The sequence below is a fragment of the Myotis lucifugus genome, unplaced genomic scaffold (genome assembly GCF_000147115.1).
Source record: "Myotis lucifugus unplaced genomic scaffold, Myoluc2.0 scaffold_617, whole genome shotgun sequence".
Classification (NCBI taxonomy): Eukaryota; Metazoa; Chordata; class Mammalia; order Chiroptera; family Vespertilionidae; genus Myotis; species Myotis lucifugus.
The window spans coordinates 428,573-453,464 of record NW_005871665.1 but is presented as its reverse complement, the minus strand read 5'-3'; the positions used below and the strand labels follow the sequence as shown (position 1 = coordinate 453,464).

Here is a 24,892-nt window from a genome sequence, read left to right as displayed (position 1 = left end):
CACACCAGCTCTCTATACAAACCTGTTTATTTCTGTACAAAACCATGTTTCTATTTTACACAAAGAGTACCCCACCCTGCACCCCACTCTCTCCCCTCATCAGTGCCCTAGCCCTGGGGAGCATCCCCCCAGAAGGAGAGGCCTGAGTGAGGCCCTCACTTCTGCCTGCCCCAGCTGGATCGGCCCGAGCTCCACTCTGGAGAAAATAAATAAGGAGGCTTGGGCAGAACCTGTACTGGGCCAGCCAGACTCTCTGCACACAGTAGCCAGGCAGCCAGACCCTCAGAGGGTGGGCAGGCCCTGGAGTGTGTGTGTCAGTCCGTGAACCATGTAGGTGTGTGGAGACCCCGCCCTGGAGGCCTGAGATGCCAGGGTTACAAGTAGGTGTCCTCACTCTCCTGGGACCCCAGGCTCTCCTGGGAGCAGTGGTGGGCTGAAACCTGGGGAGCTGAGTCCTGAGGGGATGGGTCCTGGGGGACTGGGTCCTTCGGGGGCACATCCTGTGGAGGACATGCATCTCCGCCAGCGATCGCCATCTTGGCTTGACCTGGCGTTGGGGTCTTGTCCAGCTGCCCACTCGCCTTCTCCTGCTTCTGCGGCTCCTTCGGAATCTGCTTGGGTGGCTTGGACTTGCTTTTGGAGCCAGGGAGCGGGGCATCTGGGGGCAGACGGATGGACGGTGATGGTTGCAGGGTGGGCCGGGGGCCTGGTTCTGCCTCCAGGATGGCCTTGGCACCATGCAGCCTGGGTGGCGAGCAGCACTGCAGTTCACCGCGGGTCTCCTGCCAGCGCCGTAGTTGGATGAGGTGCTCACGCTCAATCTGGCGCTCTGTCACTGGCAACTCGATCACCTGTGGGAGCAGTGACAGGCAGGTGGGCACCAGGAAGAACCTTCCCCTGGGCCTTCCAGCCTGGGTCCCGGCTCTGCCTTGGAGTCCCCCAGTCTGGTCACTACAGGCTGGCCACAGGAAGAATGAAGGTCTGGCCCCTGCGGTGGTCACAAGTCCCCTAGTGGTGGTGAGCCAGGCACTTGAGACCCGCTGCCCACAACTCATGACTCCACTCGCCTAATTATGTGTCAGCTAATTACAGCCCCTGAGAGAGAAAAATACACAAAAGAAAGAAAAAAGGGAAATTAAAGCCAAGTCGTGGATGTGGTACCAGAGGAAGAGAGGTGAGGGGTTGCAGCTCTTCTCATTCCCAAGAGGTCCAGAACGGGAAGGCCCCCAGACTGAGGCCTCTCTGTGCCCCTCCTTCTCACTCAGCTAGAAGGATGGGCTCTACCACACCATGCTGGACTGCTGGGCACTGAGCTTGGTACCAATGACCCACCCTCGGGGGCAGAGGGCCCGCACGGCTCCCCCTCCAAGTGGTGAGGGGAAGGTGTGGCCCGCACCTCCTGGACCAGAAAGGCCTCCTGCATGATCTTGGGGCTGAGGCTGCGCAGCCGCTCGATAGTCTCGTACTGGCCCTGGCAGGCCTTGAGCTTCTCCGGGGATCCCAGCGCATGCTTCAGCAGCACCAGGCCCACCCGGAAGATGATCTTGACTCCTGTAAGGGGGAGCAGGCAGTGAGTGCAAGAGGGCCTTTAGGGAGTTTCTGAAAATAGAGATCCCCTGTGGGCTGGGCTGGGGGCAGGAGTGCTCCCCAGAGCTCAATCTGGTACCTTCGCAGAAAAACATGTCCCAGACACGCAGCACAGAGCTCCAGGGCAGGGTGCGGGCGAAGGCACACATGAACCACTCTGTCATGTAGAGCAGTGGGTCGATCTTCTGCCGGCTGAGGTGCTTGTGGGCCACAGGTGACACCTTCTGCAGCAGAGAGAAGAGGATCTCCCCATCCAGCTGGATTGCCTCCTGGGGGAACAGTGAGACCATGACCATGGACCAGCATCAGCCAGGGCAGGGACTGCACCCAGGCCCCAGCACCAGGCAAGCATTCATTCATTCCTCAGGTGGCTACTCCTACAGGGAGCCAGCCTCATGCTGGATTCTGGGATACAATGATGAACCAACAGACAGCCAGTCCCCCTTGTGAGCATGTAGTGAAGACATGAGTCACAGGAGCAAACAGATGAGGGGAGTGGGAGGGGGACTGAGTACCTAGAACATGGCAGGAACAGGAACCCTGGGTGAGCATGTGCCACAGTCCCACTTGTAAGGGTCAAGGAAAGCTCCCGAGGGCAGAAAGGAGTTGTTGTCAGAAGAAGGCAGGGAAGGAAAGGGACAGGGGTGAAGCCTGTGCCAAGGCCAAGGCAGGGAGACACATGGCACACTGGAGGAACCATGAGTCTGCAGTGGCCAGACAGCTGAAGGCTGGGATGGAAACAAGTGTGGAACCGATGATGCTGGCGCCTGGGAGGCCTGGCCCTTGCAGGCCCGGGGACTTAGCTTGAAAGCAACAGAAGGCTGAGAAGGTTTCGAGCAGGGGCAAGAGTGCCTGCGGAGAGAAAGGCTTGGAGACAGGTCCTGGGCCCAGCAAGCACTCACCAGTTTCTCGCTGTAGTAGCCGGGCAGGTACTTCTCACAGATCTGCACCAGGCACCAGAATGCTTGCTGTGGGTGAGAGAGACATAAGGCCTTGCTGCTGGGTGTTCCCTGCCCGCCCGCGTGCCTGCCCAGGGCCTGGCGGTACCTCAGCAGGCATATGCATGAGCAGAACAGCGGCGATGGGGGCCTGGGCCTGGCAGTAGCCCTCCTCAGGTCGGTACAGCGTGTAGGCCTTCAGCACACGGAATAGGTCCTGCTGGCTGTAGAAATGCCAAGCGTGGCAGGGTGGCAGGTGTGACTCTGCCACCACTGCCCTCATCTGTGCCGCCCTAGACCAGACCTGGCTCAGAATCTGTACTTCTCTCGAGAGGGGACGTGACCTGGCTGTGGTCACGAAGGGGTCAGTCTCCCATTGCAGCACAAAAACTCTCACGTGGCCAGAGGATGGAGGAAGAAAGGGGCTGCCCCACTTGACGGGTGAGAGCAGAGCCTCAAGGAGAAAGCAGGGGCACCTCAGCAAGCCCACCTTTATCCCAGGGATCTGTCTCGGACCCCTGGCCTGCCACCTCTCTCCCTACAGACCCCTGTTCACCCCACTGTCTCTCACACTCTTTCTCCCCACTGAAACCTGTTTCCAGGGGATGATCAGGCTGGGTAAGTTCTAACACTCTGAGGAGTAAATGATGAAAATTGCCCCAGAGGTAAGAGATGCTACGAGGACCATCAGACTCAAACCAAAGAAGGAAAACTCTAAAGTATAGTTTTAGCTCCTGGGCCCCACAACACCCCCAAACTCATTTGACCTCCTCTGGCTCCTGAGGGACAGGGCCTAAAGCCGCTACCAGACCACCACACCCAGCCTGCTCACCCGTGCCCGCCCCGGGACACAAACATCTCGTGGAAAGGGAACTGCCGGTGCAGGTCACGCTCGATCACGTCCAGCCACTTGGAGTCCCCCGGGGCCATATCCAGCTCCTGGAAGCAAGGTCAAGGGGATACATTAGGAGTTAGGATGGCTAGGGTGACACAACTGTCCTAAATATTGGAGGAGCCCCGAGCCAGGAGCAAGGCCACCCAATCCCATCATGGACTGGGCCTTCCTGAGGGTAGGTCAGGAAGCCCAAATGAAAAAGCCTGGGAGGGGCAAAGAGGCAAGGGTGGGGAAGGACTGGAAACCTGAGGGGTGATTCTGGCTCCAGGAAGACCTTGTGGGTAAGAATGTCCATCATAGCTGTAGCTGGAAGCAACGTCTAGGAATTTCATTCAGGACTCACGTTACGTCACATCCTTAAGATGGAGGCTACCATAAAGGTCCTAGCATCATACTGTTCACAGATGAGGGCCAGAGAACAGCCATTTGCCCAGGCTTTGTGATTAGAAAAATGGTGGAGTTGCGTTGGGCCTGGAAGCTAGGTTGACTCAGAGCTGTCAATCCCAACTCTTCTGCTACCGGTATCCCTGTAGGGAAGGTGTGGAGTGTGTGTGTGTGTGTGTGTGTGTGTGTGTGTGTGAGAGAGAGAGAGAGAGAGAGAGAGAGAGAGAGAGAGAGAGGAGAGAGGGAGAGGGAGAAAGGGAGGGAGGGAGGAGGAAGATCGGAGCTGATCAAAATGGCTTCCTCTTTGTTTTGGTCAAAAATCCCCGTCTCTTCTGCTCTCCCCAACTCTGAGCTCCCACAATCAGGAGCCTGCGGCAGAGACAGGCGTGCTCATAAGCCACTGTTCCAGCCCCTAGGACTGCCTCAGGGGCCCAGCACTCTGCTTCAGGACATCTTGAAGACCTTTCTTAGCAAATCTACCTTCTTCCACAAGCAACCTTGAAGACCTCATAGGGGTGGCCCTTCCCTTTCCAGATACACCACTCAACACACATACAACGCACACACAGCTCTGTGCTCTGCTGCTCACACAAGATGCACTCACAGCTGCTAACAGGAGGTTGGCCAGGATGCCCCAGCTCTCAGATCTCATGCTGCACCTCTGACGGTCAGAAGTAAGCTACAGATTTAGGTGGGGCTCCCACCCTGAGCCTCCCACTCTGTCCAGGATGCAGCTCCCTGAAACTGAAGGTATGTAGCCACACTGGGAGTAAGACTCTGAAATGGAGAGGCTGCTTGAGTGGGGCCAGGTATTGGCAACCAGTCCAACTGCCCTAATTCAGAGCTGCCCCCAGGCAGACACTCCACCAGATTTCCTGACCTCCAGTGCCAAGTTCTGCCTGCAAACAGCTCTCACCCTCTCTCAGTAAACAGCAGAAACTCAAGGCTGCCCTGCTCTGCCCACAGTTCCTGGGAACAGTGTTCACTGAAGCATGAAGTATGTTAGCAGCTCTCTCACGGTCTTCCTGTCACCCGTCCCAAGAGCCGGGGAGAAACCCTAATGGGTTTCTGGTAGGTAAACTGGGGCAACGCCAGGAAAGCCAACTGCCTCCCACAGTTGGGAGCAGGCTGGAGGAGCTGCCCAGCCCAGGCAAGCCCAAGACGCCCCATGAGTGAAGGGGTGTTCTTATCCTGGCCACTAAACGGCTTCTGACCCCTGATATTAATTTCTCTCTGCCATCCCCAGGCTGATAACCCCACAAGCAACAGAGGTGAACCATGTCTGGCTGGGTTGGAGGAGACAAGAGAGAGAGTAGAAGCTGGGAGGCCCGGAAGTGTTCTGGGTTCTGTAGTCCTACTGGGCAGGCGCCCAAAGGCCCTAAGCACAGGGCCCACGGCAGTCAGGGCACTGGTCTAAGTGTCCCTTCCTGATAGACAAGAGCTGGGAGGTGGCCCACTGAGCCAAAGAAAGCGAACCTGAGTGACTGTCAAGAGAAAAGGCTGGAATGGGCAGTCAAGTACTTGGCGGGTGGTTCTAGCCATTGCTCACTGTGCTGAGGTCCGGGTGACGCATGGGGGATCACTGCCGTGGGGAAGAGCCAAGAGACGAGGAAGGAAGGACAGGGTGGAGGAAAGGCAACTCACGTCAAACTTTCCAGGGTTCTGCTGTAGCTTCACCTTGCCCCCTGACAGGTACTGCCAAGCACGGCCCCGCAGAGAAGGTGGGATGCCCTTCTGGCACCGCAGACGGATCTGAAAGCGAAAAAGAGGCATGTGCCAACACATCCACCAGCAGCTCCACCAGGGGCTTCGTGCCAGCCCAGCCCCTCTGCTGGGGCATGGCAGGCCCTCCGTGAGCACATTCGCAAGGGGAGAAACAAGGACTTTCCTACTATTGCTACAGTGCAGAGCCTGTGATTGGGGGAGGGGGTGGCTGCAATTAACTGTGCTGCCACCAGGTGATGGCAGAGTCCTCACATCCCCCAGTCCAGTGATAGTGCAGGCATTCCTGAGGGCTACAGCAAATTCTGAATCCTTATCACCATTTTCGGAATCAAAATGGAACAATACAAGTTGGAGGCGCCCCATAGGACGTAACCAGGAAGGATCTGCACAGTGCGGTGCACAGCTATAGCCACATGGAGGGTAGCTCATGAAATGCCCAAGAATGTGGCTGGGACACTTTCATGGGGGTGTGTAAGTAGCCGTGTAGCAGGACACAGCCAGCCTAGAGAGGAGAGATCTCAGCACAACTTAGAAAGAAGATCGGAGCTGATCACAATGGCTTCCTCTTTGTTTTGGTCAAGAGTCCCTGCCTCTCTTCTGCTCTCCCCAGCCCCAAGCTCCCTCGGTCAGAGGCAGCTAGCCTGGGTGCTAAAATGGCACAGGTCCTCCCCACCACTCAAGGCCTGGAGAGGGAAGAGAGAAAGTGTTTGGGTGGCACATGACTCAGAGCTAGTGCTCAATTCATATCCTAGCTATTCTTTATCAGGAAAAAAAAGGCCTCCCTGCCAAAACCCACTCTGAAAAACCATCGTATCTTTCACAAATGGGGAAAATGAGGCAAAGAGTGGGAAGAATATCAAGGTCATACTGTCAGAGGCGACCACACTACAGAGGACCAGCTCCGAGCTACACTCCCAGGCTAGAGGGGTCCAGTCCCGTGCACCTTTGACCTCACTGGCCTCTCAGAGCCAGACAGGAGGCAAGCTCACCCTGGGCTTGGGACTGAATGAGGCTCTGAGGCAGCTTCCCTGATCGCAGTATCAGAATGACAATACCTAGGATTCTATCAGAATGGGGAGAGGGGATCTTTTGGGTTAGGCTTGGCTCTTGGGAAGCAAGGTCAGCCGCTGGAAACTAGCTCCGGCTCTTCAGGGCTCGGCTGGACTCTTTGAGGCTAGGCTAGTCTCTTAGGGGCTAGGCTCCCCTTCAAGACTAGGGTCAGCTCTTCAGGTCTAGACTTGGCTCTTGGGGGGTAGGCTCCCCCCTGCAGCACTGGGTTCGGCTGTTCGAGTCTGGGTTTGGCTCTTCGTAAAAAAAAAAAAAAAAAGAAAAAGAAAGAAAGAAAGAATGGGGGTGTGAGGGACCATGCCTAGTAGTCTGTCTTCAGTAAACGGAGGGGTGTCCTCTCCACCCCTCCATCCCAGGAGGATGCCTGACACAGGAGCTCCAGGGCCTTGGGATCACACCTACCATCCCCTCACCTGGAAACCCCCTCAAACAATCCCACTGAAACCCTCAGAGGAGGGAGCACAGAAAGCCGGGCCTTCCTGATGACCAGCACAAACAAGAGAAAACTTTCCAAGGGTCAGAGAGAGTCAAGAACCAGGAAGGAGGCAGAGGCTGAGGGCAGTGGGGGAAGGCAGAGTCACTGGTCACAGGAGCCAAACTGAAGCTCTGGGACTGCCTGCAAAGTGGGGGGAGAAAGGGAGCGGAAGGGAACTGCCCCAGACTCTGGGAACAGTTTCCTGCTGCTGTGGGACAAGGGTCTCCTTAAGGAAGCCACTTGGTCTGGGCAGGTTTTGACAAAGGGATGTAGTGTGGCCCAGAGTCACAGGCCTTTAGGCTCCCCTCAGGGTCATCAGCCAAACCAGCCCCCGCCTCATCACAGCCCTGTCATATGTGGTCTGCCCCAGAAGCCCCCTGGAACACCTTCAGTCCACTAAGGTTCTCAAAGAGGCCACGCCCTCGCTCAGGCTCAGGGCTGGGGAGCAAGATTCGTTCTGGCCTCTGGAATCCTCCTCAGCACAGAGGGGATCTCCAGTGCCTGCCTTAGGAAGAAGGCAATGATGGGGATCAGCAAGGGTAAAGCAGCAGAGAGTGCTCGGGTGAACAGAAAGCATAAGGGGCTATCATTCTCCGAGGCAACGCCCGGGGAAAGGAGGCCGCTGTGACTGCAGCTGAGACCACTGCCTGCCTGCTGAGCTCACTGCTCCAGCAGAGCCATGGGGGCAGACAGCATTCTAGCCACAGGGCTGGGCCCCCTCCTGGGGACTCCAGATAAGTCCAGGAGAAGTGCTGGGTCTGAACACACTTCCTGAAACAGGTATCGTCCTTCCTGTGCCATGACTTCTTCACCACAGGGAGAGCCCAAGCCTGCACAGTCAGGCAGGCAAACTCCCAGGGCCAGTGTAGCCACAGCCGAGGGGGCAGGCGTAGAGCAGAAGGTTAGGGCCTCTGGGTAGGGGCGGGGGTGAGGCCTCCTGTGGTGGCCCCTTCTGGGCAGGGGTAGCCCTCAGCCTCTAACCACAGTGTCAGGGAAGCAAAGGGGAAGAGGAAGTGCTGCTGGGTGCTCTGCTGAGAGGAACTCCCCAAGGCACCCTTCTGGAATCCCCGTTTGCAAGGGAGGCTGCGGCAAGAAGGTGAGAGCCACTAGTCACCACACCAGACAGTGGAGGAGCTGAAGCTCATGTACGAGCCTGAGGGGTGAGGAGGCAGGAAAACAGACCCCAGAGTCAGACTGGAGGCAGCTGAGGAGCAGCTGCCTTAAACAATAAAAATAAATAAATAAAGAGAAGAGAAAGAGAGAAAGACATTCTAATAAGCAGCAAAAAATGAGTGCCCTAACGCCCCCACAGAACAGCAGGAAAGAGCCCAGGCCTCGCTGCACCTCTCTTCCCCGCGCACAGGGCTTTACAGTCACACCTCCCAGGAGAGCCTGGCAACACTTGTCATTCCCACGTGACCAGTGAAACTGAGGCTGTAAGGGCCAAGTTACCCAGCTGACCCTGGGCATGAAGAGAGGAAGGCAGTGGGGCTGGGCCCCAGCTAGGCCCTGCAGCTAGCTGTGCCAGCCTAGACCACACCCGTGTGCCAGCTGATGACAGTGAGCCAGGGGCTCACTCTCTGCACTAGGAACTTATTCAGAGACCCCAGCTGTGAGGCTCTGGACAGACCTCCAGTAGGCCAGGGAGCAACCAGAACCTGTCAACGGGGCCAGAGTACCAATACACACACATCTAAGACATTCCTACCGGACAACAGAGTTGGTGCCTAAAGATAGCCTGACTAGACAAGGCCCACTCGCATTTTCGTTTTTATGACTATTAAACTGCGAGGTACTTTTCTTTCTTTTTGCTTTGGCCAGGAGGCAAAAGGAAACTCATCAAATTAATCTAGAGGGTGAAGAAATCCCCTTAGTGTGGTGATAAAGAGCATAGGCACTAACATTATTAGATACCGGGGTTCACATTTTAATTCTGCAGGTCATCTGTAAAGTGGGGGTATCACTACTACCAACCTCACTGGACTGTTGTAAGGATTATCCAAGTCAACTGTCCAGCACGCGGCCAATGCTCGACACGTTAGCTGTTATCAGCATCATAAAGTCCTCCCCAGACGTAAGCAGCAGTAAGGACTCCCCCAGGAGGGGGTGGAGGAAAGCTGCCTGTAAGGGCTTTTAGCTGAGAGCAGCTTTGAAGTTTGATTCCAGGACAAACTCTGCATGTGTCTGAAGTCACGTGGGAGGACCAAGTGAAGGCTGGGCGTGCCCTCCACACAGCTTCTGTTCCCGCTGCAGAGCTTAGATGGGGCACACCTAAGGCAACTGGCACCTGGAGAAGCCCCTGCTCCTCTAAGCTAATACAGTTTCTCCCTCTTCCTCCCCCAGCCCAACTCCCAGCCCAAGGCCCAGGGCTGGGCCCCTCACCTTTTTGTGCTTCTTGGCCATCCACTTGTCCCAGTTGTTGAGCATGTCCAGCCACTTGGACTCCCTCTGCCTCAGCACCTCCAGAGGGACCTCCTCCAGCCTGTGGAGCAGAGGGCAGGGCCGATCAGAGGTGCCAAGAGAAGCAAAGGCCTTGGCATAGGTCCTAGCCAGCAGTTGTCAGTCCTCTTTCTCCCCCTGCCCTCCATCCCTGCCGTTCCCTTTGGGGCTGCTAACTCATGAATGCCCTGACACAGATGGGAGGAAACTCTGCCCCCTCCCTGAAAGGCATAGTCCAGAGAGACATCAGGTTCAAGTGCCTACTCCCCCAATGTGTCAAGGGGCCAAGGGTCACCATGTCTTTCTGAGGCAGAGGCCGGAGTGCCTGCATTTGTGCACCAGAGCAAAACATTCCTGTTCTAGATCTGTCTTGAAAATCAGCCTCTTCAGAGGGCCTGCTTGCAAAGCGCAGAGGTGGATGAAAAAACTAGTCTAACGAGTACAGAAATAACATGCTCACCTCTTCACTCCAGCAAAACTAGTTACTCATAGTTTCCCCAATTACACCCTGGCCCTTTCCCACCTTCCAAACTTTGCTCATGCCAGTCCTTTTGCTGGAACGCTCTCCAAGTTGTCTCTACCAATCAAAATCCTACACACACATCAAAGCCCCAACAAATACCACCTGTATTTGTACATCCATCTACCAACTGAGCAGCTATCACAGCTGTGTGGGCATTGTTCTAGGGCCAGGGCATCTGGGCAGGCTGTGGGGAAGCAGTCATGTGACCAGACCAAAGTCCTGGACCTCATGGCATTAACTTTCTACTGGCACTGAATGCTCAGTGGGGAAAAGACCTTAGCATGGAGATCCGCCCCATGCAGGCAGACATGCCCCAAAGCAGCTGAGGCAGGCTGGGGGAGGAATCCCTGGCTTTGCCAGAAGGGACTTTGAGTGAGTGGGTTTCCTCTAAGGAGTGAGTCTCCAGGAGGGGCAATGAGAAAGAGGAGACTAGCATTTGCAGTCTGAGTGTTTACATATGTTTTACTACTTAATCTATAGAGCAATATCAGTAAAACAACAACAAAATGTATATGTGTACCTCTCTATACACACTCTCTCTTATTGAAGTTATTTTTTAAAGTGGTGGATTATGGAGCTTGTAAATTTCCTTTTTGTGCTTCCTTTTTTTTTTTTTTTTTCCAATTTAAAAAGTGCTTGACAACAGTGAGAGGTAAGATATCCAGAGAGGGCGTCTTGCTCAGAGTGAAACAGCAAATCAGTGGAAAAACCCAGACTCAAACCCAAGTCAGCTCCTAGCCAAGAGCCTGCACTCGGTCCTGCCTGACCTCCCAGAAAGGAGGGGCGAAGGCATGGAGGCGCCTGGGAGGAGGCTCTCAGGAACAGGACATGGTGAGGCCAGGGCTTGGCCAGGCCTCAATTCTGATTCTCTCTCTGCCGGAAGGAAATGCACTGCTGACTTTTACTGGTTAGAAGAGCAGAGGGAGGAGCCCTGGCACAGCCGAGGCCTCCGAGACACAAAAGGGCAGGTCCTCTACTTCAGTGCAAGTTTTCTGGGGAACTGCACACGCCTGAGAATAGCCTCGGCGCTGAACAGCTGAGGAAGGACGACAAGCGGCGGCCAACCCGGCCACCCTAGGCACACGGACACTGGTCATCCCAGTCTTAAACGTCTGACCCTCTCACTGCCTAGAGGCAAAATCAAGGCCTGAGGACACTCCCCTTCCCTCCTTGAGAAGAGAAAAGCAGAGACCACGCCTTCAGATCAGGTCCTGCAACCCCCAAACACCGAGGAAGCGAAAACCAAAGAACCATGCATCACAAGCCATCCTGCCTTTCACCACCTACAAACACTCAACTACACAAGTCAGAGGAGGAGCCTTCTAGTTCCCTGAATGAAAGGGAGTCAGTCAGCGAGAAGCTTTGGCAGTCACGGATGTGGATCATATCTGGTCAAGTCCCCCCAGTTAGCAAATGAGGGAACTAAGGCTCAGAGAGGGCAAGGCTTTCACCTGAGATGACCAGTTTTCAAAGAATTCCCACGTAATACATGCCTATTTGACACCTCGGATCTGTCTTTGTTGATAAGCTCTGATTGCAGGGCCTCAGAAATATCCACTTTTCCCAAGTGCAGACACACAGGGGAACTGCAGACACACAGGGAACACATTCAAGTTCTGTGCTTTTTTCTGTAACTGATGACAGATAACAGCTTTGGCAGTTTCAAAGCCCGAACATCAGACCGCAAACCGGAATTTCAATCGGGTACAAAACAAGCGAGCGTATTTCCTGGATACTAAGACACTACTGATTTTCAGCTACACCATTGATTTGGCAAGACTTTCTCAGGAATATACAAAAAAAACCACTTCTTTAAATGTACATGTCAATGGGAAGATTCTGTTTTGATTTTTAAAAGCTTAAACTGAAAAAATTTTGAGAAAATGTGGTCATTTGAATGCCTTCTCCTCCAACAGCAGAGGAGTGTAACCCTCCTGGAGGTGGTGAGAAGGAAGACACTGCAGGTCTGGTTGTACCCAGCACTCAGCACATCGCACGCTCTCTAACTGCAGGTAGACTTCCCTTTATGCACGGGATGTACCCTGAAGAGTTGTAGGCTATCTACTTATTGGAAGTCAGAAGAGTCATGTATCTTTTAGTCTAATCAGTGAGGACCTCAAAAGGCATCTGATCAAACTGCTGTCTGATATAGGAATCCCTTCCACAGCAGGCAAGTCCCTTGCCCTCTCTGAGCCTGTTTCCCTATATGACTAGGTGGTCTGCATTGTGAACTGACCCTCGAAAGATGCCCAGAAAGGAGCCATGAGATGAAGTTGAGGCTAGGCTGTCCCTGCAAACAGCATGATGGGATAGAGGCCTTGAGGTGGCTTCTCCCGATAGTGGGAGGAGAACATGAGCCAATTTCTAGTGACTGGGAAGCTGACCGTGTGGCCAGTTTAAGGGACCAAATGGTCCATGGGGATGCTTCAGGTGTGAGGGCCTCACTCACCCTTCAGAAAACCCCTCTTACCTTAAGGTGGCCTGAAGGAGTCTGCAACCAAAAGAACTTAATGAGAACAGTTTCTAGCAGCCCAGGTTAAAAACTGGGGCCCTAGCCGGTTTGGCTCAGTGGATAGAGCATCCGCCTGTGGACCAAAGGGTCCCAGGTTCGATTCCGGTCAAGGGCACGTATCTCAGTTGCAGGCTCCTCCCCAGCCTGGGCCCTGGTCCAGGCTCGTGCAGGAGGCAACCAACCAATCAATGTGTTTCTCTCCATCGATATTTCTCTCTGTCTTTCCCTCTCTCTTCTACTCTCTAAAAATCAATGGAAGAATATCCTCGGGAGAGTATTAAGAAATAATAATAAAATAAAATGAGCAACTCATTACCGGAATTTGCTCATCTTGCTCTGCACTATCCCTCCCTAACAGGACTGTGTCTTAACTTCTGTAACTCGCACCACGCACCTCACAGGTGTTCAGATGTCTGCTTTGTTTTCGCCATGACATCATTACTTTCATCTGCATTGCATTTGGGGCTACAAGCCACTGCTGCCTATAGAAATTTTATTTGTGCCCCTAATAGCCCAGTGAGGTGGATCCCTCCTAGATTAATTACTATTTCCATTTGGCCCAGGAGAAACTTGACCCAATCAGAGAGGTTGTATGACTTGGGCAAAGTCACAAAGCTAATAAATGGCAGGAACCAGGACTTCCCCTCTGTCACAGTGACTCGTGTGCTGTTTCTGACTCCCTGGGGAAGGCTGTCGGGAAAGAAGGCTGTTCTAAAGACGCGGCCATAGAGCTCTATCTCTGGGCCTCAAGTCCCTAGAGACAGTCTAACCCCCTCCTCCTGACCGCCCCAGGGAGTGCTGTGCCCATATCTAGCAATGCTCCGTGAGCTCGATATGATGAATGGATGCAGCTTTCAACCAGAACCTCCGTTGGAGACAGCAAGCCAGGGCAATGTTCCATTTGCCAGCCACCCTCTCCTGAGGGAGAGCGGCCCGGAGGAGGCAAAGGAGGGCTGCCAGGAAGCCCCTGGTCCCAGATTCTGTTGGGCTCTTGGGCTGAGCTAGGCTTAGCTGTGCTGTGCTACGCCATGGTCCAACGTGTCAGTGGCACACCACTGGCTCCATATGCTCTGTAGGCTCTCAGTTCCCTAGACTTCTCCCCAAACCCAGAGGTTGGGGGCTTCTAGGAGCTCAGAGGGACAAGACTGTTTCCCAAGGCTACTGAGACTGCAGGTTGGGGTTCCTGCTCCCCTGGTCCTTCTAGCTGTCTGCTTTCTGCCCAGGCATACCACAGCCCTTCTGGTTGGCAGGCTCAGTCAGGTATGGTCCCTGTGCCCATGACCCCTTTGACGGTGGAAGATAAACCTTGGTTCCAAGGAAGCAATCTAAGCCCCTTCTCCAAGCTTTACTCTGCAAACCAGCCCAAAGGAAGAAAAACACAGCCCATCAGAAAGCCAAGGTCACAGGCCAAAAGGATTGATCCTCCTCATCTCAGCCACTGGGGAGGCCAAATGGGGTGTGGGGGAGAGTGAAGCCTACCAACCTAGGTTTCCATTGCAGATCCTCCACCTGAGACCATGGGCAAAATACTTGCCCTCCTTAAGCCTTACCTTTATCTTTAAGTGGGACCATTACACACACCTCACATTTTATAGGGCCTCAATGAGGAATAAATATATAAGGGCCCAGCCTGGTGGGTGGCCAGCAAATAGTATTTGCAGCTTACCTCACACCTGCACATCCCTTTCTCATCTGACTGGTCCATATACACAAGCACATACACATGCGGCAGGGCAGGATTCTCCTCATTTTACACAAAAGCAATCGAGGCCCCAAGAGATTAAGGAATTTATTTAATGACACACACGCTATAATTCCTGGCTTCTGATCCCAGCTCTACCACTTTATGGCTGTGTAAAGGGGCAGACAGCGCCACTCTCAGAGACTCGGTTCCCCTGCTGTAATATGGAGACATGGCGCCTTCTCGAAGGGCAGTGGTAGAGATCACAGCAGACAGTAGAGCTGACACATTTCCAGCACTGGCTGTCTCCTGGCTCTGCCAACCACTACACAGGCACACAATTCCCCAAGGAAGTAGCTTCCATTATCGCCATGTAACAGACAAGAACACTAAAGCTCAGCATGGCTGAGTAATGTGCCCGAGGTTACACAACCTAGAAGCGAAAGCTGCCACTTGGTCACTAAACTGTCCAATAAAGACAGAGTGCCCACATACAACACCGCTTCAATGCCTGTCACATCTCCTTCCTTCTCCTGCCCCACCCAGTAGAGAGCCGCTCCCTCTGTGCGGAGAAGGGCAGGAGTGAGCAACATGAAAATGTGGAAAACTGAGAGAGAACACGGACAATCACAGATCCAGGGACAACAGGGTCCCCTCTCCCACCAGGAGCTAGAAGAAGAAGGGAGGATAAACAAAGAGCTGACCTACTTTGCACACTGGGCAACAACTTCTGGAGTTCATTAACCTAAGAGCTGGTAATGACTGAAGTATAAATGGCTTTTATGCCAGGGCCATAATAACCGATCACAGGAAACTGGAATGCAAGAGAGGGTGTGTTGGTGGTGTGCAAACGGCCACAGTGAGGGCTGAGGCCTGTAGCCCAGAGGATAAGTGATCTGCCCGAGGCCACACTGTGAGTCAGTATGGAGAAGGAAGATGGTGGGTAGCAGCCTGGTGCTCCCTTCTGTGGTCTGGCAGCCCCTGACTTGGAGGCAGGGCAGTGTCCAGGCTCCCTGTCTGGGTGAGAGAGTCTGGCTTGCTTCTTCCCGCCCCCCGCCCCCCCCAATACTCCCAATGCAAAGTAGTTCTGGGCCTGCCTCCCGTTCCCATACAGAATTCCCTGGCTTTGCTCTTTCCAGCCGTGGGTCAGTGCACAATGGTAAACAGGTTCTCTTGACCCTTCACTGGCCTCGGTGCCTTGGGCCTCTGCCCAGCTCTCCACTCTGCTCAGCTTCAACACCCTCACCCCCACCCTGAGATTCAGATGGAAGAAATGGTTCCTTTAGGCACCCGCCCTGCTGGCTCAAAAAGCAAGGATGCCCCCCTCCCCCACAGCTAGGGAAAGGCACTGACCAAAACAGAAACCCCCACAACAGTTCTCTCCGACAACTACAGAAAAGTGTGGAGACTATTTACAACTGAAGACACCCTTTCCCCAAGCCCCACCCCTACCCCGGAAGAAGAATGCTTGAAATTCCCCATCCGACAACTGGGTCCTCAGACTGCAATCTCACTGTGGGCACCTGCAGCCACCCTGAGTGACGTAAGGTCCCCTTACACATCCTTACCAAATTGCTAGATCTTACTGATACACCTTACCAAATCTGTCTTGACTCACTACTTACATAAGGTCCCTCTTCAAGGCCCCCTACTGCCTTCCTTGTCCCACAGAAATCTCAGGCTACTCCTATTCCCTCTAAACATCCCTCTTTCCCCCAGTCCTATCTCTAGGTAGCCCTCCCTGAGCTGCCCTCCCTCACTCCTACCCCCACTTTTATTCAGTCCCACTCATCTTCTGAGGCTTCATGCAGAACTTCCTCTCATCTCCACAAAGCCTTTCCTAACTACACTCCAGGAATAAGTCATCATCAGCACCTCACTATATTCTATACACATCTCTCTAGGGACTGTGTTCCAGGCCCTGAATCTACAAAAATGAAAAGATACATTCCTTGTCCTTGAGGAGGTCAATCTGGCAGAGGAGACACATGTGTGAGTAAATAACTAGCACACATACAAGCGCTGTCACAGCAGCATGCAGAAGGTGTCAGGGGACTGCAAGAAGCCCCCAGGGTGAGAGCAGGATGTTAAGGGGAAGCTTTAAAGGGGAGCTGACTTTTGAGATGGTCCTTGAAGGGTGACAGGACATAGCCAGATGGAGAAAGGGGAAAGGGCACTCCAGGTGGAAGACCCAGTGTGAGCAAGCAGTTAACAGAACAGGGCCCAGCTTGTTTGGGGAATGTGAGCAGTCCAGCAGAGCAGGCGAGGCTTGTCCACCCAACTGTCCACTCCGCTGAGGCAGCATTCCACAAAGTCGTCCCTGGAGGGCAGGGGCTCTGCCTGTCTCCTCTGCCCTGTGTCCGGGGCCTAGACCAGAGTCTAGCTGCTCTGTGTTGACAGATTCATTAGCTTTGTTTTCTCCTCAGGGAGATAGGAATTGTCCTCCACCTTCAGATCAGGTGGGTAAAGCAGACGTGCTTGATAAAGAGCACTCCCTCTCTGGCCTGACACCAGCTCTGGATCTTCCTGGAAGCCCAGCACAGGACTGCGCACAGATGTACTTGATGATGGCCTTTTACATTATAATTCTAATATCCAATTAACATAACTGAATGTCTGCTGTAACACTTACCAGGCACTTCTATGCAGCAGACATGGTGCTCAGCACTTAACTCACCCTATTCCATTTAATCCTGATAAGCCCCTGGGAAGGTCCTGTAATGATCATTCTCCTTCTGCAGATGAAGAAACTCGGGGTTCAGCCAGCTAGTCCGTAACTATCCAAGGCCCAAGGTGAGCAGAGGACACCCTGGGACAGTGATGGTGAACCTATGACACGTGTGTCACAGGTGACACGCGAACTCATTTTTTGGGTTGATTTTTCTTTGTTAAATGGCATTTAAATATATAAAATAAATATCAAAAATATAAGTCTTTGTTTTACTATGGTTGCAAATATCAAAAAATTTCTATATGTGACACGGCACCAGAGTTAAGTTAGGGTTTTTCAAAATGCTGACACGCCGAGTCAAAAGGTTCGCCATCACTGCCCTAGGAGGTCATCCAGCTGCTCCGCTCCTGCTCTCACTCGACTCCAGATCTGAGTGCTGCCCACCCGGCTGAGTGCACACCAGTTCTGCTCCCAGGGAGTTTGCTGCCCACCCGGCTGAGTGCACACCAGTTCTGCTCCCAGGGAGTTTGGATCTTAGTGGATTCAGAGCCATAAACTGTGCAATGCTTGACAACTCATTTTGACTTTCTGGAGTTTGGTATCTGCCTCTGTAAAATGGGGATTACCTGGTCCACCAGGCAGGCTTTCGTACGAAATGGCAATACCATGTGACTATGCTGGGAGGATGGACGGGGTCACTCAGAGGCAGGCCAGGAAGGCCGGGATGAAAGTCTATAAAAAACACAAGAGGGTGGTGGTAATTATGAAAGAAAGTCTATAAAAAACACAGGAGGGTGGTGGTAATTATGAAATAAACTCGGGCTCCTTCCACAAGTGACTGCCACTGCCCAGGCGGGCACAGGCCCCAGGCAGCCTGTGGCTGCACGCTTTGAGTGACTCTTTCAAGAGACCCACCTCTGTTCTCACTTCTGCTTTGCCTTCACAGGCCAAGGAGAAAATTAGGGCCTTGGGAGTCAGGGTCACCTGAAGACTCTGTTCCAAATGACTCAGTGAGGAACTGATGGGGGATTTCCAACCTGCCCTGGCAGGCCAGAAAGCACCAGACTACAAGCTGAGTGGTATCGGCTCCTGCCTCACCCCCAAGGCCCAAGGGTGAGCGGGCAGCACAGCACACGAGACAATGTGGATCTTCACTTCACACCCATGCTTCCTTGTTCCCTCACCATTCTGCCAAGACCTGAAGTGAACCTCTGAGTATAATTCATACTCAAATTTTAAGAGTCCCTATGTGCCCTGGATCCCTTACTTTGTGGCAGAGACTATGCTTTACTAATGTTGCCTCCCTAGATCCTCATGACACCCCTTCCCCCAATGCTACCAGCTGGCCCATGTACAGACTCAGAGCGGTGACATGGCAAGAAAACGACAGAGCCAGGACTTGAAGCCAGGTCTGCTGGTGTTCTGAACCCAGGCTCTCCCAGGCCCAAATCTGGGTTCTTTTTTGTGAAACCAAGACAGAGAGGGAAGGGAAAGCAGCAGCATCCTCCAAAAGTCGCTAGCCGGGAATGATCACTTCTGGACACACAGACTCAGAGCCCAGAGCGCACTGAGGAGGAACCACCGTTCTCTGCACTGTGTTCCTAGGCCCCCTCACTACCCACCTGTTTCTGCCTTGTCTTGGGCTGTGTGAGCAGCTGTGTGTGAAGAAATGGGACAGGAAGCATGTCATCCACTATAATAACTAAACCAAAAAAAAAAAAAACGACTTGAGAAACCTAGTAGAAGAATAGATACTGAGAGTGAGCTGAAGTCTTAAGGTTGGACAGGGAGGGGGAGGAGAAGCCACAGGTGGCCACTGGCTTTGGGAAAATGAAAAATTGGAAAGGAGGAGTCCTTGGTTCCAGGCCCAGTTCCATCACTTGCTCAGTCTCTGTTTCCTTGTCTACAAACGGGGTCACATAAAACTCACCCTACCGATTTCCCATTGCTTCTGCAAGGATTACACAATGGGCCTGAAAGCACTTCGCAGACCAAAGAACTAGACAAATCAAAGCATCTTTTGATTTGATTATACTCCCAAAAATATGAGGGCCACTGGTCCTACATACAAAGAGAGATCCTTTCACAAGAGGAGCAGAGCAGGCCAGAAGCACTGGCCTCGGTAGGCTGTGCTGTGCCAACTCCTTGCATGTGTGTGGTGCCTCATAAAAAACTTCTCAAAGCAGTTTTCGTATATTCCAAGGTCAGTTTCAGAATGTTAGAGGCAGAGGAACTATTCAACATCACCCCATTAAAACTGCCTCAGTTTATATCTAGGGGAAACTGAAGCTTAGAAAGCTTAAGCAATTTTCTCAAGGTCACATAGCAAGTTGGGGGCCCTAGGAGGCCCTGGATTCAGGTCTGCTGACCGCCTGTTCAGCAGTCTTTTTTACACTTGCTCCTAACCCAGTTATCTCATTTGATCCTCACAATCCTTCTATACATAGGCCGTGCCTTTAACTATGTGTAGAACATCTGACATCCTGCTAGGATCTAAGTTCTGGGAGGGCAGGACCAGGTCTGTATCCCCTAAGCCTAGCACATGGCTGCACATACAGTAAGTGCTGAATGAAAAACAGGGAGCATTAACCCCATGGTCAGGTGAGGGGACCTGCCTAAGTTGCACACCTACAAAGGTCAATGGTGGAGCCGGCAGAGCCCTTTCCCACTACGAGCCCAAGTCCACATTTCCAGCCAGAATCTCTCAACTCTGAGAAATGGCTGGTTGTGCTCCTAAGGGCTGAGGTGTTCGCCTTCTTATAGGCGCTAGACTTGCTTCCACCCATCCCAGCTGAGGCACCAGCTCCAGGAAAACAATAAGGACTAGAGGTGAGGTCAGCCAGCCCTCAGCTATCATCTGCCTCCCCTTGATCAGCTAATACTGTGCCCAAACCCCAAACCTCCCCTGCCTAGCTGCACACCTCCCTAAGGTAGGTTTTCCATGCCCTTCGACCTTACTCCTCTCTCCTTGCAGCCTTCCTTGCCATCCAATATGTTTACTGGGCAGAGACCACAAAGCTCAGTACCTACCATTCACCCACCCCCTCCCAACCAGGCCAGCTAACCCGCTCTCCTACTGGAGAGAGACAAAGAACCCCTTGATGTGCCCTGGGCATGCCAGCCATGCCAGGCATCTTGGGGAGCCCAGGGCTGTGACAAAGCAAAGTCCACAGCAGCTTGCTGTCCACTCCAGAGGAAGATCACAGTCATCCTTCCCTCCCGGTGGCCAGACAGCTCCCAGATGGGTTCTGTGACAGTCCAGAGCACTTCAGCCTGTCCCAAGCCTGCCCAGCTCCCTATCAGTCCACACAGCCAGTCAGGTCCCGGGCCCTGCTGATTTGCTGGCCTCTTCATCCTCATAGCTCCAGACCTCTCCCAGGCCTCTCCATAGCCCCTCCGGGCTTCCCAAACTCTCCCAACTAGTCTCAATACCGCCTTCCACGCCAGCATCAGACTGACCTGATGAAACGCAGGAGACCTCAGTCTGCTGTTCAACGCTAGGCCTGGTCAGCCCAACCTACTTTCCTAGCCTCCTCTTGCTTCACATGATCCTCCTGCTTCTGCTCTTCTTGTCATCTCTGCACACATTTCTCAAACTTTGTACACGATTCCCTCCCATCCAATGGAATGCTTTCCCTTGCTCCTTCTGAGCCCTGGATCAAATGCCACTTCTTTTTTCTGGGCTCCTATAGGTGGAGCTGGCTGCTTCTTCCTCTATATTCCCAGAGCAACCACATACCTCAAGTATAGCCTGTACTGCTCAGCATTAGGATGATGTGTGTGTGTGGTTCATTTTCCAACAAGTCCATGAACCTCTTGAGGGCAACAAGGCACAGATATCTTGTTCAGTTCTGTACCCCTTGTCCCTATCACAGGGGCTGGCAGAGTAGGTGCTCAATCGATGTTTTGTAAATAAGCCCGCTGCTAAGATGGATAAACCAGCAAAAGTAACCTTCGCTTTCTCTCCCAGGCTCCTGAGTCTGCTTCCATTTCCCTACCTGAAGCACAGTGAAGAGCTAAACTGTGAGAGCCTCTGAGGGCATAGAATGGAGCATGGCAGGGTGAGAAAAAGGGAAAGAGAAAGATGAAGTAAAGGAAGCTAACGCTGGCAGCTGCCCTGAAAGCCTGGATGGAGGCTTCTTCAGGGGCATTGGTTTGCCGGTGGAGCAGGCAGGACTCCAGAGCTTGACTGGGGAAGGAGCACCGAGCACCTTCTTTCCCCACCTTAGTGTAAACAGATTGGGTGGCTGGACCAGAGCCAGGCCTCCCTGGCCCTCTGGAGGTCCTGTTTCAGACACAGATGCTAGGAGGACAAAACATCAAGCAGGCCCCACCACCTTATCTCTTTCCCACAGCTTAGGATTTCCTAACAGGCGGACACACAGGCACCTTCCCAGGGTAGCAGCTGCTGCGCTGGCCCCCTCCTTCATCAAGTCAAGTCTTGTCTGAGGCTCAGAACACCCACAGGGCCACCAAACCGGATTTTCCTTTGAAGCTGGAGGATGAGAAGGAGGAGAGAAGGAGGGCCTGTGGTCTAGTCACAGACCAGGGCCCACATGTGCAATTGCCTCTTTCCAGATGGGCCACCCAGGGACCACTCTATTGGCAGCTCCATGCTCTCTTGGGAACTATACTAGTTCAAGAAAATAGGATGCTCTGAGCTTGTAAAGTGGAAGGTGGTGGGAAGGCAGGGAGGCAGGCTCTGGTCTGCCAAGAGGGCCTGGCCATAGCCCAACAAAAACCTGGCACAGATCAAACTATCAGGATGCCAATTAGCCAATGCTATGATTTACAGTCACAGGGCTGCCATAATTGGCTAGGGGTAGTGGGGGACCCAAGGGACAGGAGAAGTGAATCCGCAGAAGACAATACTGCTGTTCCAGATGTTTCTCCCCTGGGCCCAATTCCGATCCTTCGTTCCCCTAACAGGAAGCCAACACCCACGGGATCCCAGAGAACACAGCTCCTCACCTCATCTGGCCTGTTGCACTGAGCAGACTGAAGCTGGGTGGGAAGCTCCAGCCTCAGGCCAGTCCTGGCGATCACATGGGAAAAGCAGAGGGACGTCAGGGTACCTCCCTGAGGCCAGGTAAGCTAGGATCTGTATCTTCCCTTCCCTTCCTGACTACCTCCTCTATACTACAAAATGGACACCCACCCACCCCCACCCCAAAATAAACAGGTCTGCTCTTCCCACCCCCAACGTTATGGGAATAGAAATGATTCCTCCCACCTTCCCTGCGGAGGACACTTTTTCCTCCCCTTCTGGTCCTTCCTGGGTTCAACGGCCAGCTCCGTTCCCAGCCAAGCCAAAAGCACGAAGGCTGCCAGCACCCCTGTGTCCATGCCACCCACAGGCCCTGCGCTGGCTGGCTGCTTTCTTTCCTTTCCCCACTTACTGGCTTCTGCTCAAAAGCGGGTAGTGATCATCTCAGTCCCACCAAAGGTTCCCTGCAGCGTAAGCTCAAAAGACAGAGAAGGTAAAGAAGTAGAAAGGCCTAGGACTAGGAATCAGGTTGGGGTTCAATTGCTGATGTTGCTCCTAATAGACTGACGAGATAAGGCTGCTAATCACTGCTCTCAGACTCAGTTTATCAATCTGTATGATGACAGCCATCTCTAAGGTCACTTTCAGCCTTCTGACTTGAAATACCTGGCAGTAAATGTCATTCTGTAAATAAGTATTACCTGAGCGTTTACTGTGCTGCAGGCCTGCGGAGACAAGGTAAGCCTGGTGCCAGCCCTAAAGCTGATGGGTCTAATGAACTGGTCATGACCCACACCCCACCTGCTGAGGGAGTCAGCGGTGCTGAGCCGAGCCAGGGAAGGTGCGGGTAGGTGGGTTCCTGCTAGGAACCTTATGTTCTACCTGCCCAGCACCTGATTTTCCGCTGGGACCATAGACCATATTAACGGATGGCGAAGGCAGTGGAAACTGTCCTGACCTGGGAGTCAGAAACCCTGGCTTCAAGTCCTGGGTCTGCTAATATGCTGTGTAATATGAAGTAAGTTATGTTCCTCTCTGGGCCACGGTTTCTTCATCTGTATAATGCGTAAGGGTTAAGTTGATCAATCTAAGATTCCTTCCAGCTCAAACAGTCTATGTTAAGATGCTCTCATACTGGGCACCTAATAGCCACCTGAGTGGGATAGCCTCTGGCCTCCTTTTCTTCCCATCCCCCAGCCCCCAATAACTGTCAAAACTGACGGTTCTGAGACAACCTTTGGCCCGGGATGCCTGAAATGGACCTTTAATCTGGTGTCAGAGTCCCGCCATCTCCACTGCAGCCATCAGTGCTAATGTTTCACTTCTCTGGAATAGCACATGGACTCCTAGCCCTCAACCACGAGACTGGGTTCAGGGCGGTCACCCTGAAACTTCGAATAACTTCCCCTCTCCAGCCGTGGGCAGGGACTTAACTTTTGGCTTTTCTGGAACCACAACATAAACAACGCAGGGAACATCAAAGCTTTCAGACACCAGAGATTTTAGGGTGACCTACAGGGTCAAGAAAGTGAGGCAGGGAGAGAGGAGGGGACCCGGGACCCCACCTCAGCCCAGGCCTACAGACACCAGCGGTGCAGAGGCGTCTGCAAAGCCTGGGTCTGTGGTTAGAGGGTGGGGGAGACAGCTGTCTGGCGGCCTGGTTGGGGACGACAGCCAAAGGGAGGTGCTCCCACTGGGGCCTCTCTCTGCCTCTGTCTACAAACACCAGAGGTACGCCCTCATTTTTCTCCTCAATCTTCAGACCCTTAGAAGGAAAAGAAAGAAAACTAGCATTTTCTGGGCCACTACTAGCACCAGGTGCTGTGCTAACCCCTTCACATACCTGATGCCTTTCACCCCCAGTCAGGCTGGGAGGAGGCGTCACTGTGGCCCTTTGCAGAGAGCAAACAGGCTCAGAGAGCGGGGATCTGCCCAAGGTCACACAGCGGGAAGTGGGGTGCTTCCTCTCCGCCTTCCCCACTGCAGCACGGCCCTTACCATGCCGTCTGGTTAATCCTGTAAACCTGCGGTGGGCTTTCCTATCTCCCAGAATTCACCAGCAGGTCCCAGCTCTCCCTTCCAAGAACCCACAGATGCAACTGGAAACCCCTTCCACTTCCCAAGACCCCACCCCTCCCGGGGCCCTGAGCTGCTGCCTGCCCCTCAATTGGAAATACACCTCCATCCCCTTTGGGGTCTCCCGGGCTCATCCCCAGGGAACTGTGACAACCGGCTGAGGCCTAGGGTCCGAGTGAGGGACTGGCTCAGCCTGGGGTGAGCAGCTAGTGGGGAGGGGAGAGCCTCCTTAGGGGAGGGGCCTCCGCGTCTCCAGGGGAGCACCCCGGAAGTGACCTTGCCGGGGCTGCCCGTGGGGGGTGGAGCTCTCACACTTCCAGCAGCCGCCAGGGAGGCTGCAGGGGCCGGGGGTGGTCCCAAGCGGTGGGAGCGGGGGAGGAAGGGCCCGGGAGTAGGGTCCCGGCCCCCGCAGCGCTGCAGGCCCCCAGGTAACTTTAGGGGGCTGTCTCTGTTGCAGGGGAGGCCCGGCCCCAGGGAGGCCTGTCAGTTCTGTGCAGAACGCTGGTCTCCGCGACAGCACAGCTGGAGTGGGGGGTGGGGGGGGGCTGGGGGTCCAGATCCATCTTCGCTCAGGGGCCCGTCGGCCTGTGCATCCATCTCTCTGAGGCCTGGGCCCTGGGGGTGCCCCCCGGGGGTACCCCACAGCTCCCCCGGACCCCCAACTTCCCTGCCCTGGCGCCTGGAGGGCCTGGGGACTCCTGGGGGCTGGGGAACTGGGATGCCCGCTTGGTTCCCCCACCTGGACCCCCTTTCCCCAGGGCGCCCCATTTTGCAGGGGAATGCACAAAAACCGGCCGGGAAGCCCCCGCTGGGGGGGGGAGGCACTTGAACCCCTTGTGGGCCCCGGGGAAGGGGGGCAGTCTGGCCCCACCTGGCCGCCCCCCCCCTTCCCCCCTGGAAAGGGAAAACACTGGGACCCCTCTTGCCAGGG

General features: G+C 53.9%; 1 protein-coding gene across 2 annotated transcripts in view; it reads right to left on the bottom strand.

Annotated features, from left to right (window-relative positions):
- Positions 1 to 9: 9 nt before the first annotated feature.
- The window catches only part of TBC1D10A (TBC1 domain family member 10A), a 25,549-nt gene continuing 666 nt past the window's right edge, over positions 10 to 24,892 (bottom strand). Inside the window, exons 1-9 of one of the 2 annotated variants that reach the window (XM_023746026.1) lie at positions 21,288 to 21,343; positions 9,455 to 9,554; positions 5,449 to 5,556; positions 3,358 to 3,464; positions 2,635 to 2,749; positions 2,490 to 2,555; positions 1,667 to 1,856; positions 1,397 to 1,551; positions 10 to 851 (exon numbers count right to left, since the gene is read on the bottom strand). In XM_023746026.1, the coding sequence (XP_023601794.1) occupies positions 375 to 851; positions 1,397 to 1,551; positions 1,667 to 1,856; positions 2,490 to 2,555; positions 2,635 to 2,749; positions 3,358 to 3,464; positions 5,449 to 5,556; positions 9,455 to 9,554; positions 21,288 to 21,328 (1,359 nt within the window). In that variant the 5' untranslated portion in view covers positions 21,329 to 21,343 and the 3' untranslated portion in view covers positions 10 to 374. Of the gene's footprint in view, positions 852 to 1,396; positions 1,552 to 1,666; positions 1,857 to 2,489; positions 2,556 to 2,634; positions 2,750 to 3,357; positions 3,465 to 5,448; positions 5,557 to 9,454; positions 9,555 to 21,287; positions 21,344 to 24,892 lie in introns of those variants that run through there. The other variant, XM_006104893.2, reaches the window with a different exon arrangement.